Genomic DNA, 22,500 nt, shown 5'->3' with positions numbered 1-22,500 from the left:
ATTGCAGATACGCGTATCCCGGATAATATGTGGTTGTCACCCGGATGTTGTCACCCGGATGTGGTTTTATATTTTTAGCGTACACTTTTTCCAATCAAATCCAATATAACTACAGCAATTATATTAATTATTTAATACATTGGAACAGTTTTGGTATTTAAAATAAATATCTTATATATCATATTGATATTAATTGAGTGTACGCATTTCTAAAAGAACGCCAAATCTTCTGGATTAGTAACGTCACATCTTCTGGATTGTAAACAAAAAAGATTGATAGCACCAGAAAGGTAGTTTAATTAATTAATTACGTAATGTAGTTGGATTTTGTGCGCATGCGTAATAGGCGACGCGTATTTGTTAGATTTGCGTGTGCAGTTGCAGTTACAAATGATGCTTGTGCTTGTGTCGCCAAATTGTGCGTGTGGTCTCCCACAGCGTATACTTCCGGAATTTTTGCTACATTTGGCGGACGTAGAAGGGAGAGGCGCGGAGGCAAACACGTGCGACGGTAGATATTAATTAATTGTGTTACATATATATTATACTTATTTTATTTCAAGACGTTTTTTGTTTATTTTGTGTATGTTGCTTCACTGGTTGCTGTCTATCTTGGCAGACTTTGTAGTAATATTAATGGAGGTGCGGTGCAGGGTAGTGGATGCTGCTTACATTGTCTCATCACACCTTTTCCGTGTGTGTGTGTGTGTGTGTGTGTGTGTGTGTGTGTGTGTGTGTGTGTGTGTGTGTGTGTGTGTGTGTGTGTGTGTAATGTGTAATAGTTGTGTTTAGTCATATCAGGTCAGTTAAGGTTGCTCGTAGTATAATGCATCAGACTTGACCACTTCAAAACTGTTTGCTCCTTCTAGTTCACAATAAAACAACCAATCTGACATGACAACACGTCAATACTTTACAATATATCAACAAAAAATTGTATAAATTTTCTCCAAGTGACTAAAGTCAGTTGATGATGTTCTGTGCAAGTTGCATTAGTGGAATGTCCATTATTTGATCTTCCAATGCAAATGTTCCCTACAACACAAGAGACACAAATGATATAGATGCAGCTACACTGCATACGTTTATCACACTTTGTAATTAGTTATATACTTATAACTATATATTTATTATTAATAATAATAATTAATTATACATTTAGTATATTTATTTTTTGTTTAACTCTTGTTGCCATGTCTAATTTAATTACTAAATCTCTTCTCTAGCCATAACAGCGTCCACCATCACCTCCAATCATCTGACTTTATGGTTTGTGTGACACGCCGTCGCTATCCTATAGTATGCAATGTACAACATTGTTGCTGTGGTTAGTGCGTGTGCACATCATGTGCAGTGTATGTCTGTGTCTGATTTTGGATTTTGTGAGTATTAATTGTTCTTTTCTTGTGTTTGTTTTCCATCTAGATCTGCTTTCTGTTAGCAGTTCTACGCACCGGTTGGTCTACAATCTACCATCTACCGTAACCTTTACAGTGAACTGCTTTTCTCGACGTTTCACTTTCTCTAATAAAATGAAACTAGCAGGACTCGCCCTATGGGCGGTGTGTTTGTTTGCATGCAGCACAATATATTGCCATTCAATAGACTAACAAACAGTTGTACATGTGTAGATGAGCTTTTACTACCAAATACACTTGCCTGCGTGGGCAGCTACAAGTGATAGGCTAAATACATTACAGTAGCACCTTGCACTGTACGCATCTAGATCTGTTGTTGTCACCCGAACTGCGCGCCAGTTGGTTTACAATCTACAATCTACAACACGGTAGTACACCGTAACACCGTACAATGACTTGCTTTCTCTCCTTTTCACTTGTCGGAAGTGTTTTCTTGTTGGGGTTTGCGTTTTAATTAAAAATCCTACTGTTGTGTTGTTTCATTGTGTTTTTAGTTGATTTGAGTTGATTTCTTCTGAATAAAACGCGTCGTGGATCCGTTTTTATCTATACATGTTGTAGAGTGTGACATATATAGGAGTCCTAGACGGTGATTTTCAGCGACTCATCCCCGGAATTATGGTAAGACACGAGCTCACTGTGGGAATACGGAGAGACAGAGAGGGTCGCGGGTTCGAGCATCGATGGTGACACAAGACACGGTGAGAGGCAGGAGGAGACGGAGACGAAGGACAACATCACAAGACCTCAAAGACAGAGAAGAGAGGCAGGAGGAGATGGAGATGAAGACGAAGGGGGAGAAGAAAAGAAGGGAGGGAGGGATGGATGTAATGATAAAAATTAATTTGGGAAATTTTTTGAATTTTTAAAATACTAATTAAACATTAGATATAAATAATTAAATATACGTAATTAATTGTATAAATAAATCATATTTCTAGCCTGTTATTGTAGTTTTGCACTGAGGATGCAAAAATGCGTCAAACTTGTTACAATCAAAAGTTGAAATTAGCGAAATTTGCGCCTGTAGAAGTAGCAGAGTGAGGAGTTCTCAAATGCCGTTTTTAAAAATACCTTTTGTATTGCAGAGATCTAGAAAATCCTCTCTCTCTCTCTCTCTCTCTCTCTCTCTCGCTTGGGATTGCGTGCAAACAATGAGAGGTTGCCAAATATTTTTTGCCCAGCGTAGCGAGGCGGGTTGCACAACAGAAATGGGCGTGGTCCTATATGGCTCTCCATCAAGCTTTTGGTATATATATATATATATATATATATATATAGTGTGTGTGTGTGTGTGTGTGTGTGTGTGTGTGTGTGTGTGTGTGTGTGTGTGTGTGTGTGTGTGTGTGTGTGTGTGTGTGTGTACACAAATCTCAAATTTCTCCTCCCCACGACCACGTTTCATGATAGGACCTACCTTAAAAAATCGTTTCCGTGTCCGACTACAGATGAGTCTAAGAACGATTCATGCAAGTGACCAAACGGCGAAGGAAACGCTTCATAAACTTCCGTTGCCCCATCCTTTTTATTGTAGCTAGGGATTGTGCGTATGTGACAACCAAGAAACACCTTCAGGAGTTGAATGCCACCTACAGTCAGCTATTCACACGTCTCATACAATCAATCCTTCACTGTGCTGCATCTAACACTGTTGATAGTCAATGTTTGCTGATATCAATTTCTATGTCAGTAAATACCATACCACTGTCATTACAACGGAACTGAGTGCATACCTAGACTGTACATTTCAATTGTTTTGATCACGATCGCAAAACGACGACTACCTATACCAGGCCTATGTACGTAATCTAAACTACTAGGAAGTTTGCATGTTTACTTCCATGACAGCTAGGGTTTCAACAAATACGTATTGTATAGCTCGGACTTTGCGTTTCAGTAGACGGTCTGAAAACTCCGTTGGACGTGTTACTCACGAACGCGAGGCGCCTACGGATACCATATCCGTAGGCGCCTCGCGTTCGTGAGTAGTTGTATGGTATCCGTAGGCGCCTCGCGTTCGTGAGTAACACGCCCAACGGAGTTTTCAGACCGTCTACTGAAACTCAGAGTCCTAGCTAGACAATACGTATTGTTGAAACCCTAGCTGTCATGGAAGTAAACATGCAAACTTCCTAGTAGTTTAGATTACGTACATAAAGGCCTGGTATAGGTAGTCGTCGTTTTGCGATCGATCGTGATCAAGACAATTGAAATGTACAGTCTAGGTATGCACTCAGTTCCGTTGTAATGACAGTGGTATGGTATTTACTGACATAGAAATTGATATCGGCAACCATTGACTATCAACAGTGTTAGATGCAGTACGTGTACGGTGTAGTAAAGGATTGATTGTAGTATGGGACGTGTGAATAGTTGACTGTAGGTGGCATTAAACTCCTGAAGGTGTGTCTTGGTTGTCACGTACACACAGTCCCTGGCTACAATACAAAAGAATGGGGTGACGAAACTTCATGAAGCATTTTCTTCGTGATTTGTTCACTTGCACGAATCGTTCCTAGACTCATCTGTAGTGGACACGGAAACGATTTTTTAAGGTTGGTCCTATCATGAAACGTGGTCGTGGGGAGGAGAAATTTGAGATTTGTGTACACACACACACACACACACACACACACACACACACACACACACATATATACCAAAAGCTCGATGGAAACCCCTATAGACCACGCCCATTTCTGTTGTGCGACCCGGATTAGAAGCCTCGCTACGATCGGCAACTAGTTACCAAATATTTTTTGCCCATTCTCTTCACGTCTCGCGCGCAGAGAATTGCGCCCTATTAGACAAATAGCACTTATAGTGTAAAGTCACAGAATTGTGTGCCTCAGCTGTAGAGGAAAATTGCGCTCTGTTAGAAGTATAATCTACAGTATATATATAACTGCAGAATTGTCTGTACCATGAATCGCCGATTACACACCTATGCAACGCCAATCCCAAGCAACTCGTTACAGACTTTGTCGACGAGCTGTGCAGACGAGGAGATCTGATACGAAAAGTCGTTCGTCGACGTTATCTTCCGGATGATCTCGAGTTTCTCCCCACGAAGCAAAAGAACTAGATCCAAGAGTGGTGTGACCAAGTGCCCATGCTGGGATTCAATTCGGGTAAGTACGACTTGAACCTCATCAAAGAGCACTTTGTAAACAAGATCACCCACACTGCCAAAGAGATCAAGGTAACCAAGAAGGCCACCCAGACCATGTTCCTACTAACACCCCACTCTGATTCCCGGATGTCAAACTATCTGGGACCAGGCACCAGCTACGATAAATGGGTCAATGCCTATGGATGTAAATTGCAGAAGAGCTGGTTTCCCTACGATCGAGTGGTTCGACAATCCCAACAAACTACAACACCCTGGTCTACCTGACTATCCCGCTTGGTATTCCAAGTTAAAAAGTCAATAACCACTCTCCCTCAATCATGCAAACGCACATTCCGAGAGCAAGGCATGACCACCTTTGCCGATTGGCTGTGGTACTACAACGATCTCGACGTCGAACCATCCTAGAAGCACTCACCAAGGTGAGAAACTTCTATCATGGGTATGGAGACGACATTCTGAAAAACACAGTCTCACTCCCTGGTGTATTGCTCCAATTCCTACTTCAAGGCACCCACCAACATCACAAAGAACCCAACCTCGTGGCTTCCAAAAAGGATCGAGGCCTACAACATGCTGAAAGGTGCAGTCGTACGCGAGCCAAGTCTCGTCTTCACAAGCTATCACGAAGCAGGAATCACACGCACTCCATCACACAAATACGACAATGCACGCACGCCTCTGCCAAAAGGTTGTAGGCTACGACGCCAACGGTCTATACCTTTTGACAATGGCCAAGCACATGCCCTGCAGACCAGGAGTTGTTGGGCACTACGACAATCCCCAAGCCAATGCGCAAACCCTCGTCCAAAACCTTGTCCAAACCAACTGGTTAAGTTAAACCACCGACAAGTGGTTCGGGTATGCAGAGGTCGACATCCGCGTCCCTCCCAATCTCCGCCATAAGTTCGCGGAGATGTGTCCACTATTCAACAATCGAGAGGTGGACGAGGCCGACGTCTCCCAAGGGATGCTGGACTATTTACAACGCACTGGCAGAAAACGCGTCAACACCAGGAAGCTGCTTGGTACCCTATCTGCCAACAACATTCTCCTATATGCTCCCCTACTCTAATGGTATATTGACCACGGTGTGGAGGTCACAGCCCTATACCGCACGATTGACTACGAGCCCAAAAAGATCTCCGAGTGGTTCGTCGAGCAAGTAACAGCCGCAAGGCGCACAGGAGATGAGGACAAAGCCCAGCTAGGCCAGGCCCTATTGGCAGATGTATTCAAACTGCTAAGTAACAACGCCTATGGGAAACTCATCGAAGCGTTGGAGCGTCAAACCAACGCCACCTACACCAAAGACAAAAATGTCGTCGACCGAGCCACGCGAAGCTCGTGGTTTGATGCCAATGGATATGATGAGATCGGTGACGCCTATGAGTTGAATTCCCGCAAGCCACGGATCACCATCAGGAGAGCCTTTCAGATGGGCATCGCAGTCTATCAATTGGCCAAACTATGAATGCTTGAGTTCTACTATGACTTCCTCGACAAGTACGTGGACCGTCGGGACTTCGAGTTGATTCAAATAGACACCGACAGTATGTACATGGCTCTGGCCACTAAGACCATAGACGAAGCGGCACGTCCGGAGACGATGGAGGATTTCCAGACCTATGTCAAGAATGGCTGTCCTGGAACACATGGAGCAACCGCACACCCGGTCTCTTCAAACTCGAGTTCGAACCATCGCCCTATGCAGCAAATACTATTATGTAGACGATGGAGCCGGGCAGAGAAGTAAAGCGTCCACCAAAGGAATGAGCAAGAAGCACAATGACATCACCTGGTGGCGCTATGTCTCGACTCTCCAAGGTCGAATCAACCGTGCTCAAAACAGAGGCTTCCGAGTGGTGGACGGCTGTATGAAGACTTACCTGCAAGACAAACTTGCTTATTATGACAAACACCGAGTCCTGCCCGATGGCATTCACACAGAAACCATATACTAACCAGTCAACCAATATCAAGCCAAAGTTATTTGATATCTCCGACGAGCCAGTCTCTACGCACCTATTTCATAAGATGGTGTTGGAGATGAGGTAAGGCAGTACGTAATACCTCACCGATATCAGAAACGTCCATGACGACCATCCGTCTGTGAGATAGAGACAGATGGATCAACATATAATCGAACACCCGGAGCTGTAGTTTGACGGAGAGTCGAAATGATATCACCCCCAACTCTAGCAACTCTTTGGCTAGTTTATCGTGTATCTTTGAATACACCGACTCTAGAAACATCTCTAAATCATTACTACCATCTGGAATATCCATCTGCCACGACCGGAGATAGCCCTCCATCACCCACGCGGCGGGGCTCCAAACCAACTGGTGCACATCTTCATATATGAGAACCGATGCCTCAGCCATGACTGGTATACTATCTGTAATATTGAGGTCTTACGCATGACTCCCAGCAACAGTGTGATAGGACGGTGGGACAGCCTGCCTCATATCCAAGCAAGGCCCTGGAAAGTTGATCTTGAATCTTCTATAATATTTCTACTTAGTTTATCTGGAATGGGAGGACACATATCGGTGACGAGGTCATCCAATCGGTTGAGTTCAAAGAGCAGAATATCCTCGTGAAACTCTATTCCACTAAGGCACACCCTCGATGTGTTCAACTCTTTCTGGTAGCTGGTGTAGGCAAATTGACAGACCTCCACCTTCTTTGGAATAATTTTTCTTCATGGTCAGTGCGTGTAGAGTCACACCTAATCCGCTCACATCGAGTGCAATGGAATTCACACAAACACCCACGGCACCCACAACCCCCAACCCAGACGCGGTCATATGGAGCGCCAAGTCTTTACGTTTAAAAGACCTAAACAATTTCCTATAACACCAACATCGGTGGTGGTAAGTAAAATACAACTGGGTGAGCATACGGACGTCACTCTCCAATAGAGCGTCGTCGATGTGATTGTAATTGATTGCTGGAATCATCTCTATATAGGAGGTTAGATAATCCACCCATCGGTCTCAGCGTAATTGGTCTCATCGGCCGCCTTGACTAGTTTATCTTCCCATGCAACATCACCAATTCTTGATCGATTATTGTTTGGCGCCTATATCAATACCAAGCTAGATTACTCAAGGCCTTATTCAACACCTCAAGCTTTTCGAATTTTGCCTGTATCAACACCAAGCTTACGCACGGTGTCATTCCCAAAAAGCTTGTCGAACTTCGGCGAGCGACCTTTGGTTGCCCGCTATAGCCAGAGTATTCTGATTCACTGCTTTCAGATATTTATCAATAGTCGGATGTTTACCTTCCATAGTGGACAATCTCGTTGTAACCGGGTCCGATTCCTCCAACAATTTATCGATATTCTGATGGTCACCCGTATTCAACTGTATTTTCTCTCGCAACTTCCGCCCCCAATCAGACGCAGCTTTTAATGACTCGACGTCCTGATTGATTCACAGCAAGTCATCAATCTCCCTGTTCGTTCCAACATTACATAAAATGGATCTCATCAATTTCGATGACAGACATCGAGGCGAGTCAAGAGACAATGGGCATTTCCTACTCCCTGATTGCCATTACATCATGATTAGACTGACGGGATGTGGAAAAACAACATTGTTGTGTAACATGTTGATGAGGTGGATAAAGCCCAACAGTCGATCATCACTATCAATCCCAACCAAAAAAAATATCGATTGTTACAAGACTTTCATAATTTCCTGGAGACCGAGGGAGTAGATTCGTCATTCCAAAATTGAAATACTCAAACCGGAAGAGGTGATACCCATCGAGGAACTAGACCATGATACTAGCAAGTTGATCATCCTTGATGATATCAAAATAGACAGCTGGCATATGGAACCCATCAAGGAGTACTTTTCCCTGTCCAGAAATCACAACTGCAATTGTATCTACCTCATTCAGAGTTACTACAACGTTCCTAAATACATCCGTCAAAATACCAAAGCCTTCTGTCTCTTTCATGGTCTGGACAACAAAGATATTCGACAGATAGCAGACGATCACAGCAACGCCATAAGCAATAAAGAGTTTGCCAATATCTATATGAATGCATCATGCGAACCCTATTCATCATGCTTCTCGACAAGACGAGCAAACATATACCCGAGATGAATCGTTGTAGATTCAATAAATTTTATCTACCACAATAACTAGTTACTGTCATGACAATAAGTAGTTACTGCCACCACAATAACAGTTACTATCACAACATTTTAATGTAACCATATAGTAAAGAGCATGCAAGATCGTAGAGCGTTGATCAAGAAATTTCTCAAGAATAGAGGGATTCTCAAGAAGCGCATCATTGACAAGAAAATCGGCAAGCAGCGTTTCCAGGAAGATGTGGCTCAACCCTTGCAACAACCCACCAAAGCAGAGTTGGACAGACAGCAAGACAAATTGATAAAAAATTACAAGAGGGGCAAATTCTCTAGCAAAAACACAGGCCGGCATTGTCAATGCTATCACAACTCTACCACCTTGCATCGCAGCTCCACCACCAGTGCCAGCCATAGTAGAGGCAGCCACGTTACCTACACCAGAAGCAGTCGAATCAAAGGTATTGCCAGCCACCTTAACCGCGTTACCCACTAAAGCAGCAGCAGAAGCAAAACCAATAGTAGATCGATATGTGGAGCCAGATATAGTGGAAAATTTAATCTTCCTAAACCTTCTAAATTAAAAAGCTTAACACCTACTACAAAGGATCTACTTAGAACTGATGTTAGACTGCATTTACAACAGGAAGGTAGTAAAAAGAGCATTAAAGATAAAGGAAAAAATTCATCGCCAATCATAACATCAAGGGTTTAAATGATTATTTGTATGCTATTGATATCGCCGATGGCAAGACACCAAAAGGTAAGAAAGCCACCATCAAGCCAGGCAAAGGGGTAAAGGACACACCCAAAAACAACCATACAAACTCACATCCGAATCCACCTTTGGCAACCTGTACATCAATCTCATGCAACTGGCAAACATGAGACTCAAAGCCTACAAGGCTGGATAGATAGACCTGTTGGAGCTGTTGACCAAACGATTCAAGACAAACAAGGCGTACAGCGGTGGAGCCTTCAAGGCCTGGAACAAACTGATCAAACTGTCTGGCCTTCCTGTCAACAAACAATCCAAGAAGTACCGGCCACAAGCCCCCGAAATCAAATACTACAAGTCCCCAGACAACCTCTGTCGTCGCTTGGAAGTCCTCATTGCTAGCAAAGAAGCTGGTAATGAGAGCATCACTCTGGACAATGAGATTGTCGAGATCCTAGATAGCTTATTGGTGGATGGTATGATCTCCAAGAAAAGAATACAAAAAGATTCACGATGATTATATCTAATTCTATATATAGTGACATGGGTGAAACAGTTCTGGCATTAGACAGTGCGGCGGCCACCGGAGGTTCAAGTTCTGATTTTACCGTAGAACTACACCCACCTCTTCCACTGGACAAAGGGTGTCGATTGTAAATTGGCATTGATCTCTAGTAATACATGGTATTCATGGTACAATATCACGACAGAAAACAATACGTTCAGGTACAATGACGGTACAAAGTGGATCAAAGTTCAGATACCACCGGGTGCTTACAACATCACCGGGTGCTTACAACATCACCGACGTGAACTTGAAAATCAAACGGATCCTGAAATCAAATGGTGATAATAAAGACGGTATAACTATACAACCTAATTACAGTACCTTAAAACACAAATAATTCTCGCTCATAGTTACCAAATCAATTTCACAATCAAAAAAGGTTTGAGATACATATTGGGATTTGATGCAAAGCGCTTGGGAGAGGATGGAGTGTACAACAGCGACAGACAAGTCAACATCACCGATATCCACTTGGTATTGATACGATGCTCTCTCGTATTCTCTAGCTACATCAACGGTAGTCCCAGCGATGTCATCTACAGCTTCTCTCCCAACAAAACACCAGATCCCTCCTCTCCATAAAACCGAATAATTTGATCTACAGTCGAATGGATAAAACAGAGGCACTCTCCCATATCAACATACGTGTGACAGACAAGGATGGTAGACCCATCAATTTCAATGAGGAGAGAACAACGTTCTTACTACACATCAAAACTATGTAACTTATAGGTATAGTGACAACCATGTTGTACAGATGTAATCTGTTGTATCGTAAAAAAATCATTGGGGATCTCTCCTGGAAAACCTGTGGGATGTTGCCAAAGGTGCTCTGAAATCAGGATACAAGATGCTTCTGAACAAGGCAAGAATTTACTCAAATTAGGGGCCAAAAAGGCTCTGACCACAGGAAAAACTCTAGCAATTAAAGGTAAAGACGTGGCTATATCCAAGGCAAAAGATCTGGTAACTGAGTGTAAACACTTGGCTGTCAAAAAGGCTCAGGACCTGACACAAAAAGCCCTCACCAAAGGAGTGGCAGCCACACAGAACGCTTTGTCCAAAGGTCAGGACCTCGTGACCTCCAAGGTGAGACAGATCGCCAGGAGGATAGACCCTATAGGCACCTTAGACAAGGTCAAAACACTGACATCCAATCCACAGGTCCAAAAAGTCATGCAAAAGCATAGCAACGAACTCATCAATAGCCATTCTTGTGCTAGCTTGAGTAATATAATCGCGGGTAGTGGTCTAACCCCTAGTATAGTGTGATGAAAACGTCAAAGATCGTATTACCTTACTTTTAAGTGTTTGAGGATCCTATAGAGGACATCTCGATTACCGATTTTGAATACACCAAATATTTTCCTAACAACTCCAGTAATATGAACAAAGATGGAGAGCGTAAAATAGAGACTCGAGATATGGACGAATACCTGCTTCCTCATAAAGCAATGTTGGAGGTTAGAGGCAGACTGGTCAAAGAGACCGACGATACGAAATACGCTGCTACAGATGCCATCACAACTGTCAACAACGGATGGTCGCTCTTTCGATCCATCCAATACTATATCGACGTTCACCTAGTCGAGGACGTCAATCTGTACCTACCCCAAGCCAGCACGATCATGAATTTGGTCCAATTCTCAGACAACTACAATAGAAGTACAGCAACCAATATGTTTTGGTATTGTGATACTGCCAAAGGTGGTGCTGATCCTAACGAGTTTGCCGATGCCAAAGCAATGTAACCTGCTAATGATAATAGTGGATTCACTGATGTTACTGCTCTTAAGGAATCTAATTTTCGATCTGAGGTAAAATTCAATAATCTAAGAAATCCTGATTACAACAGGGATTCCGCAAACGACAGTTGATCATGACGGGTGACCTACCCGTGAGTACCGTGTTGGGCTCCCATCGGGATATCAACAAGGTTATGTTGGGAGTGAAGCACAACTACATCATAGAAAGAAGTTTGCCCGACAAGTATATCCATAGAGCTGGTGCTGCAGCTGCGGGTAAATTCAACATCGAGCATTTGTCCGTATGGATGCCCAAGGTTCGACCGTCACGATGCGTGCAGACGCAATTGGAGGCTTTGTTGGTGGCAGGTGCCCAGTGTAGTCTCTATTTTGAGCAAGTCAGAGTGTACAGAAATCAGTTTGGAGCCACCAAATTGAGCCCCACTTGGAGAGTCACCAGCGTTGCCAGCGAACAACTACCTCGACACGTCTTTGTTGCGTTTGCGTCCATCAAACGGGTTAAGGATCAGCAACAGAGCAACCAAGTCTTCAACAACACCAAGCTGACACGGTTGAGTGTGCCCGTCAATAGTAGACAGTACCCACACAGGGAGATTAAGACAAACTTTGCCAAAAGCTCTGAAAACTACTCGAGGGCGTAGATGTTATTCCAGAAAGCGTTCAAGAAATATTCAGACACTGATTCGGAAAGCCAAGTGTCTGTCAAAGACTTAGCGTCACTCTACCCAATCATACATGTCGACGTGTCCAAGCACAGAAAAAGGCTGAATGGGCACGGCCGACCTCGAAGTACAATGGCAGTTGGCAAGCAACTTTAGAAACCTGGCAAACGACAACGATTCGGCATATCACGTCTACTGTGTGGTATTAAGTGATCAATACATGACGTTGGAGGGGGTGAGTGATAAGATGAATGCGATCATTTAATGTAACCTATAGATATAGGCATGACTTATGTAAGTTTGGGTTCACTCTGACGGAAGCGTTACGAAGTGCCTTTCAGAAACACATGACCTACACCCTACGATTATCTCACTCTCAGTTATCGGGAGGTGATGTCTTGAATATAACCCGGACTCAATATGACAAGATCACAAAGGCAAAAATCCAGGAGCAAAACATTGATTTGAAACTCTCCAAGTCGCAGATCACAAAAAATAAAATGGTGGCTCAATCGGCTCAATAATAGCTAAATTTGCACCTCAAATCCTCAAAATCCACCCCGCAGTGCTCGGTACACTAGGACTGAGCACCGTATCGGATGCTGTCTCTGGAGCCACCAAGAAAGCTGTCAGTAGTAGTGCGGTCGCCGTGTTGCAGTTCGCCGTGGTGCGACCAAGGAGGGTGAATTTCAGGGCACATTGTTGACGGATTTAGCAGCGCCACTCATATTACATACGTTGGGTATCGGTAGTAGAGCCAGCAGAGCGGGCAAAGGATTGATATTACCTGGCTCCGTTGGCTATGGAAAAAAGGCAAAGGCGTGGGGTAGACAACTATAGAGGCACCTACAGTAAAGATACCCTACCCAACAAGCTCAAAGTCAATGAGTCTCTAGTCATCAACTTAGAAGATTACTTTGATGGTGATGGAACCCATTGGGTGGTCATCTATAACGACCCCAAGACACAACATGTGGAATACTTTGTTGTTTCAGGATGCAACCTCCGGAGGGTGTCGACTGGTATATGCAAAAGATGGGAAAAGGCATCATGTACAATTCAAGTATGCTATACGATATAAATAGCAACCTGTGTGGTTACTATTGCCAATACTTTATCGTTCATCGTTGGCAAGGTTGCTCCATGCAAGATATTCTTCTCGACTTTACCCAAGTGTTGTCATTGGGAAATGAACACCATGTGGGTGGTTTTATGCAAACATTTTTAAATGTAGTCGTATATATAGAACTATGGTGTCATACTGTGTGAGGTGCAAAGAAAGACTCCAGAAGTGAATCCAACTCCTATGCAAACAATGAACAATAGGATAGTGATGAGATCGACGTGCCTGTTGTCTGGAACCATAAAAACCAGATTTATGTCAGGGAAAGAAATCAGGAGTGCTGGATTGGGTGGAATTATAACTAGTATACTGCTTATCGAACCACTACTCAAAGGGATAATTGGTAGTGGAGCCGGTGTAACAGAACAAACCGTCGCCCAGCCCAAACTGTCCCCTGGACTAAATGGACCGGCCTATAGTGTCCCACAGGACAGTCTATTTTGTCCTCATTTGGCCCAAAGTGTCCCCCATGCTATTTTGTCAATGTAAATGTAATAATTACAATTTATGTTCTAGATGTTTCTGCTATGCCGATGTAGGTCTAGACAACATGTACCGGTATTTATTTATTAAGTAATCTGGGATCAACTTTCATTAGCATACCACGTGTACAAGCATTCTACGTGAAGTGATAAGACTTATAACTATATCTGTCAAGTGCTTAGATGTACTGTGCTAGTGGAATTGCTGTGGCGGGTGGCACATGAAACATAGCCACTCATCAGACGTTACGAAATTTTCTGGCAAGCCAACACAGCACATGTGATGCCAGTTGGAACAAAGGTCGCATTCTATCATGTTGCCAAATGACTCTGGCATATGGCAATGGCCAAGGTGTTTGTTTAGTTGAGAACCTTCAGCTCTGACCAAATAGGCCAAGAGGGGACAGAATGGGCATAAACTATTATGTCCGCCCAGACAGGATAGGCCAACCAATTTGATCAGGAGGGGGGACACTTCGGATGGGACCAAATGTTCCATTACACTGGAAAGGCATTGTGTCTACCCAGTACCATGGGTAGGGGTAAAAAGTGTCGTGGACTGACCAACTAGCCGAAGAACTCCATAAACCTGTGAAACGTCGGTTTCTGACTAGACGTGTCAGGGTGGGAGATGTGGACAACACATGGTCCACAGACCTCATCGACGTGCAGTCTTTCTCAAAATATAATGAGGGAATCAAGTATCTTCTCAACATCATCAATGTGTTCAGCAAGTACACGTGGTCTACTCTGTTGGTAGACAAGATGGGTAAAAATATAGTTCATGCTTTGAACACAATACCAAAAAGGAAACCCAGTAGGTTGTGGGTGGATCGAGGTGGTGAATTTTACAATAGGACCATGGATCGCTGGCTTCAAGACGTCACGTCTTGTCTTCACAAAAACTATCTTCACGAGAAGATAGTTTGCCCTATGGTATGGCCAAGAGTCTACCCAAGGGTTTAATCCCATCCAAGATCTCCAGAGACATTGTATTACTCAAGTATAAGGCTCCGTGTCGAAGATACCCAAATGGTTGCATACCTAGGTACTATTTACCCAAATATGGATGGGACTGGATCTATCTCCCATTGCTAGCTTCAGTCTGTATGTAGAGGTTGTATATCGTCTCTGTAACTTAAAACAACTAGGACCTACACCAAACTACAATAAATCCTACCAAAAAGATCCAAACATTGGTTGGCTCTCCGCTATGGCTTGGGTTTGTATAGTTGTACTAGAGGATAATGATAAGGGAACCGACGATGGGGCCTCCTCACCCTCGCCTGTGATCAGACCTATAGACTTTGGTGCTGCACTCAATGATGTGCTATACGCAATTATAGAAGCTATTGCTAGCGGTACTCGTCGAGCTAAGTATCTAGAATCTTGGTTTGCAGATGGAAAAAGAGGTAACACAGGATCGCTCGAGAAGACCCTAGATACCTGTTTGACCAAAGATGATCGTATAGTAGGATATGTACCTTGGAAAGCTATGGAGGTGCACTATAGAACAATAGAACGCAAACGAGATTTTCTACGAGATAGTAGACAAAAGATAGAGGAACTGTGGAAGACGGTACATACAATCCAATCCTCGGATAATCCATGTAGAACCCTGCATAATGTAGGACCCTGCATGATACGTATGAACCACCTGTTGGGTTGAATGAGATATGTCCACCATCAGGTGGGTATACATGCAAAGATCTATATAGAGATAAGGTATAGAACCTTGGTCTAATAAGACGCCCTATTAGAGAAACACGACTGTATAATACATGCTATGAAAATCTTGCTGGCACAAGAGATAATGTAACCCAAAAAAGAATCCAAAAAGAAAAAATGTTTTATTAATAATAATCATGGTGTTACTGGTGCAAGACCAATTTTTTTATGTTCTCCACAATATCTTCCACCGTCTTGGGGACTAGGGAGGTGCAGCCCAGAGACGAGAAAAAGATACTAGAGACCACAAAATATTTGACTATCATTGTTTGCACGCAATCCCAAGTGAGAGAGAGAGGGGGGGTTCTAGATCTCTGCAATACAAAAAGGTATTTTTAAAAACGGTATGAGAACTCCTCACTCTACTACTCGTAAATCGACCTATTTGTTTGCGCCCGTAGATATACCAATAAATGGGAGTGACCTCAACGTCTGCTGATCGGCTTTGTGCCACTTGATAGTCTTCTGCACCTGCACAAGCATCTCTCTCATCCTATTGCTCACATCTTATTATCTACTCTCCATTCGCGTTCAGATATGGCAGACGGAAGTTTGTAGATAATGATAAGTGTCAGGCTCGATGTCTTTAAAATCTCTATTGCTGATTGTTACAACATAAATGGTGTCAAGTAGACAAGTACACGTTTAGCTTTAGCAATATAAACGACGTAAAGATCATTAGTGGTTGCAGGAAAGTTTGTTATGCACATGTCATATGCTTGCTCCTCCTACTAGATTGATGTGTGCCGTTTCTTGTGGTAAAATAGAAGGTTTTGCGGTTTCATATGATAGTCATGTGCCAACATGTCTGATGGTCTCTCTAGACAAATTTCGAGGACAGAAAAACAAACAGATTTTTTTGCACCCATAGCCTACAGTTGTAGCATGCACGGGAGGGCAAAACGCAACCTATGACGTGTTCTGAAAATGTGTAATTGCCTACTTATTGTTATTAATGCCACACGTGTCACATTTACTAAAAATTTAGTATACATGTACATGAACATTGCAGATAAACAACACAGTCAGACAAGCACACACACAAGCACAAACAAACAAACAAAAATAAACAAACACACCAGACAAGCAAACAACTCAAAGCCAAGCAATACACAAAGACAAACAAAACAACACACAACAAAACAACAAAAGACAAACAACACAACAACATGAATGCAGACAAACTCAACAATAAAACATTGCAAAACACACTACTGTAAAACACCACACCATCACATACCCAAATCACTTGCTCTGGTGGTACAGAATCACTCGATCACATGGTAATGCCATCATTATAACAACTTGAAGATCATCGAAAACCAATCCATTTGTATGGATTGATTTGTACTGCACAATACATTCACTTCACACCAAAAATCCTAAACAAAAAAAGATGTTAATATAGAAGAGCAAACTTCATTCTAAATCATAAATACAAACAGACTTAAGTAATGCATACACAAACACTCAATTGTTTGTTTCCCAGCACATGACAGTCACACTAAAAAAATAAGAAAATTTATTCTTGTGTAGTAGTTAATAGTTAATAGTTAATAGTTAGTAGTTAATAGTTAATAGTATTATTGGTTAATTAAGAAATCAAGCTATATGATGGCAAAGAAGTGGACTCCACTTGACCTCAGTGGAGTTGTGTATTAATAAAATCATCAGTCTAGTTGACAGATACATGGATACATGATTAGATACACACACACACACACACACACACACACACACACACACACACACACACACACACACACACACACACACACACACACACACACACACACACACACACACACACACACATGCACGCACGTGCACACACACACACACACTCACACACAGACACACACACACACACACACACACACACACACACACACACACACACACACACACACATGCACGCACGTGCACACACACAGACAGACACAACAGACACGCGCACACACACAGAGACAGACACACACACAGACACACACACAGACACACACACACAGACACACACACACACACACACACACACACACACACACACACACACACACAGACACACACAGACACACACAGACACACAGACACACAGACACAGACACACAGACACAGACACAGACACAGACACAGACACACACACACACACACACACACACACACACACACACACACACACACACACACACACACACACACACACACACACACCTTCAACCTTCAACCTTCAACTGCCCATCCACATAGATGATGACAAAATGTAAAAAGCGTAAAAAGGAAGTCACTATCTGGTAAATACGTCACAAATCTAAATACATTGATGACATTTATGTCTTTTCTTGTCACTCTCTCGTGTGAATAAACGACTGCATCTGTCGCACTTGATTCCGGCCTTTGCTCGTTCCCGGGGATTTAGTCGATTTTGTCCTCTGTTGCAATTGTGTCTTTTCCCCCTGTTTGTGACTTAAACAGTCGCTTGCAGGTAGTGCACAGCAGAGGCTGTTGGCCTTGACATCTGCTGGGATCGGCTCTGTCACGAGCCTTCTGACTACTTTGGGCATTTTCTAATTCTACTCTTGAAGTGACGATTGAGTTAATTTTGCTAGCACAGACGTTCTTCCACTTCTGCCTGTCCTGCGTAAGCTGGGACCAGGTGCTTGTTAGGCCAACCATTTTAAGGTCTTTTACAATCCTGTCTTTCCACCTTAGTCTGACCCCATGCACTGGACGAGTTGATGGTAGCCACGCATGAAGCAGCTGCTTGGGCAGACGATGATCTTCCATACGTTCTAGATGACCAAGCCATCTAAGCCGCTGAGCCATCAAAGAGTCTTCTGCAGTTTCAAGATTGCCAAGCTTGTGTCTGATGTCATTTGATGTGATTCGTTCCAATTGTTGTTGAACTTGTCTATACCCAGCGTGAAACATTGACATTGATTTGTAAATGTGACAAGCCTTGTGATATCTCTTCTAGTCACGGCCCAAGAAGATGACCCATACAGTAGAACTGATAAGACAGTTGACTGGAACAGCACATTTTTTGTTTCATACGTTACATGGGGAGACTGAAAGACAGCTTCTTTTAGTGCTCCAAAGCACTTTCCTGCTGTGCAATTCTTTCTGTTATGTCCAGGTCTAAGCTCAAATCATCTGATACAATAGAACCGAGATATCTGAACTGTTTTACGTGTTGCACACTACGACCGGGAACCCCTATATCGATATTCCCAGCATCTTCAACACACAGTTTGGGACCATAAGTCATCAACTTTGTCTTTTCATAACTCACCGTCAACCCATAGCTTGCAGCAATTGAGGCAAAGTTTTGGATTGCTGCCTCTGCACTCTCTCGTGTTTCCGTTAGTAATGCTGAGTCATCAGCAAACTGCAATTCCATTACCATCCCGTCAGGAGCGTTCTTTTTTGATATCCTCCAACCAAAGACTTCATCATGTCATACTTGAAACTAATGCCTGTATCTTTCACTTTCTATCTCCACTCTCTCATGACACAGTTGATGTATATATTGAATAAAATTGGTGCCAAAACACATCCCTGCCTTAGACCATTTCGTACTTGAATTTCCTCTCCAAGGTTACCCCATACTTGACTACCGCTGATATCTGGTCATGAAAGAATCGAACAACTGTAATCAGTGACAATGGAAAACCTTCTTTCTTCAGAACTGAATAGAGAGCCTCTCTAGGTAGAGTCATACGCTTTTTGATGTCCACAAATACTGCAAAACCTTTGGTGTTGTGCTCTCTTGTTTTCTCCATTACCTGTCGTAAGCAGAATATCATGTCTTCACAGCCTCTCCATTGCGAAAACCGCATTGTGACTCTAAAAGACGAGTTTCTGCAAAGTCAGCTAGGCGACATTTGAGAATTCCAGCGACAGTCTTCTCAACAACACCTAAAAGACTTATTCCTCTCCAATTGTCACGGTGTTGGAGAGACCCCTTTTTAGGAATGGGAACTATGATTGCATCTGCCCATTCTTTCACCACACGTCCTTCTTTCCACACATCATGCACCAAGTCAAGAAGAGCTTGCTTGAAATTAGGACCAGAACATTTACCATTTCAGGTAGAATACCATTAGTACCAGCCGCTTTGTTTGGTTTTAACATCTCAATGGCTGATGTTAGCTCTTCCAAGTCAGGAAGGAGAGTCAGGTCAATGACCTCCTCTTGTTGTTTCAGGTTCTCTATATGAGGCAGATCAAAGGTAGTCTCAACGTTCAACACACCAGTGATGTGTTCAGTCCACCTCACTAGTCTGTCCTCAACAGTTTCACACATGGCACCATCTTTTTGCCTAATTTTGGTGATCTGTAGTGGCCGAAGACCTGACTTACCATGTTGCATATATTTCACACATTTCCACATATCTTTTGACTTACATGATATTTAACTACCTAGAAATCTGTACCAGACATTTCTGGCATGTCGTACCTCTCTTTGAACCAACTTTTGATTCGAGATGAACCTATCTCTTTCAGCTTGTTCTCTAGTTGACAACCACCTCTGCAAAGCCTCATTTCGATTGTTGATCAAAGGTTGAAGGGTACTGCTAGCGCTAACAAACCAATCAGGTGTATTCTTTTTGTCTGTGCCTAAGACCTTGCTTGCTAACTCCAATAGAGAACACCTCAGGCAAGACCACTTGGCCTCCAAGGTGGCTGTTAAACTCCATGTAGATTGTATCATGCTGTCCATCTCAGAGCAGAAATTCTTGAACAGCAGAGTCACTAAGCTTGGACACGTTGAAGCATTTGGTAATCATATGCTTGTTCTTTTTTTGACCGATGTCGTCATCCAAAAGCAAACTTGGCTCAAAGTAGGTAATGATCAGTCCAACAGTTGGCCACTCGCATTGCCTGAGCATCCCAACAAAGTCTTCGATGTTTCCTTGGGACAAAAATATAGTCTATACAAATATACTGTTTTGTTCTTGGATGTTGCCAGGTAACTTGGTTCTTTGATGATTTCTGGAACCAAGTGTTCATTACTGAGAAACCATTTGCCTGACAGAAAGTCAGCAGTTGTTCACCTCTATCATTCCTGTGGCCTATACCACCACAACCGATCACATGTTGTAGAGCATCACAGCTTTCCCTTTTCCCAACTCTAGCATTCCAGACTCCTAATATGATGGTCTGATCCTTTCCAGGGGACTGATTGATTGTTGCCAACACATCTGAATAAAATTTATTGATTTCTTCAATGGAACTGTTTGCTGTAGGTGCATAAACTGAAAAAATGGTCCATTTCTGGCACCTTCTAGGAGAGATTTCAAAAACTAGCTGCACAGACACAACACGAGAGCTACACACACACACACACACACCCCCTGAAATAAGGATTTCAAATTGATCGGCCATTTAGACAGAGCTGTAGCGGCCATTTTAGAGCAGCCCCATTGCAGCCGCCATTTTGAGAAATAAATGACTAATTACATAACCCTTCGTCGAGTCTGATCCATGTCATAACTGGTAGAGTGATGTGATTTGTGTTTCCTAAGCTGGATATGTTTATGCTAAACAGTGTGATTAAATAGAAATATTTAATCAGTTCAGCTATATATCCGGTATTGTTGTGTAATGCCTACTGGCTGCCTGCATGATTGTACAAATGTCCTGTATTGTGTATGTACTAACGGTTGTCTGTCACAGCCATTTGTGGACAGTCTCACTGCCTGCACAGTGGTTATGTCACTACATTGTGGTAAAGCAGGTGGGTGAATTCTTTGATCATGAACTAGCTCAACTGTCTTGACCGTTGGTGAGTTGTCAGAAGCGCATGAGCGCAGAGGACGCCTAAAGCTGTGGTCTCCTAGCATCATAATAAACAGTATCCCTTAAAGCAACCCGACCATTTCAATCCATGCCGTAACTTTGTTTCCAGTAGTGTACCAATGCTCAGACAAAATTCAGTTGTGATCTAGCTGATGTGTCATGTTGCAGATTATACAAACAAGTGAATAAACAGCTACACAGACAAACACGACTACCCTAAACAAATCTCTAACAATGGCCGTGGACTACCCCTCCTCAGTCATCCACTCATCCCAGTCAGCAAGAGAAACTTGCTCTTCTTCCACAATTTGCTCTCTCACAGAGCTGCCTCCCTGCTGCTGATACGGTCTACGGGCAGATTGATTGGGACGCCTCTTCTTTGCATGCCACCAGAGATCAACTGCTCGTCTAGAGTTGAATGATTCCAGCGATCCCTTTCCAATATTGAGCGTCAGCAGATTATCCATTGTTTCTATAGACAGTGAGGAGCGCTTCTGGGTCTTCAAGAGTTTCAGGGTCGAAAAGACCCTCTCCACACTGCTGTTAGATACAGGGAGGGAAAAAAGCAGCTTTGCAAGAATGAGCACATTGCTTCACTCAGCAGCATCAGGAGCATGAAAAAGACGCCACCACACAGCCTGGTAACTTAAGGTGTTGATTGAAATAAACCTTACAGCATATGAGCACATATCCTTAAACTCTTCTTGGATATTGTTCGTAATGGCATTGGATTGTTCAAGGAGAACTCTGAAATGGGCAACTAAGCGATCAATCGCATCAAGTGGATTCACCTTCCTGCAAAGGGCATCATTAAAAATACCATCACTATCGTCATTGCCTTCATCATCATCATCATCATCATCATCATCATCATCATCATCAGCAGCAGCAGCAGCAGCAGCAGCAGCATCATCATCATCATCATCATCATCATCATCATCATCATCATCATCATCAGCAGCAGCAGCAGCAGCAGCAGCAGCAGCAGCAGCAGCAG

The 22,500-nt window shown here is 43.0% G+C and overlaps 1 protein-coding gene and 1 pseudogene across 1 annotated transcript in view; both read right to left on the bottom strand.

Moving 5' to 3' along the window:
• The window catches only part of LOC134193156 (transcriptional protein SWT1-like), a 1,462-nt gene extending 1,459 nt beyond the window's left edge, over positions 1-3 (bottom strand). Inside the window, exon 1 of the mRNA XM_062661959.1 lies at positions 1-3. This exon is cut by the window's left edge and continues 1,459 nt beyond it. Coding sequence (XP_062517943.1) covers positions 1-2 — 2 coding nt within the window. The 5' untranslated portion in view covers position 3.
• A 17,944-nt stretch (positions 4-17,947) lies between these two features.
• Positions 17,948-19,108, bottom strand: LOC134193466 (uncharacterized; annotated as a pseudogene).
• Between the last annotated feature and the right edge of the window lie 3,392 nt (positions 19,109-22,500).

Source organism: Corticium candelabrum, chromosome 17, assembly GCF_963422355.1.
Source record: "Corticium candelabrum chromosome 17, ooCorCand1.1, whole genome shotgun sequence".
Taxonomy (NCBI): domain Eukaryota; kingdom Metazoa; phylum Porifera; class Homoscleromorpha; order Homosclerophorida; family Plakinidae; genus Corticium; species Corticium candelabrum.
This window is presented reverse-complemented; position numbering and strand designations above follow the sequence as displayed.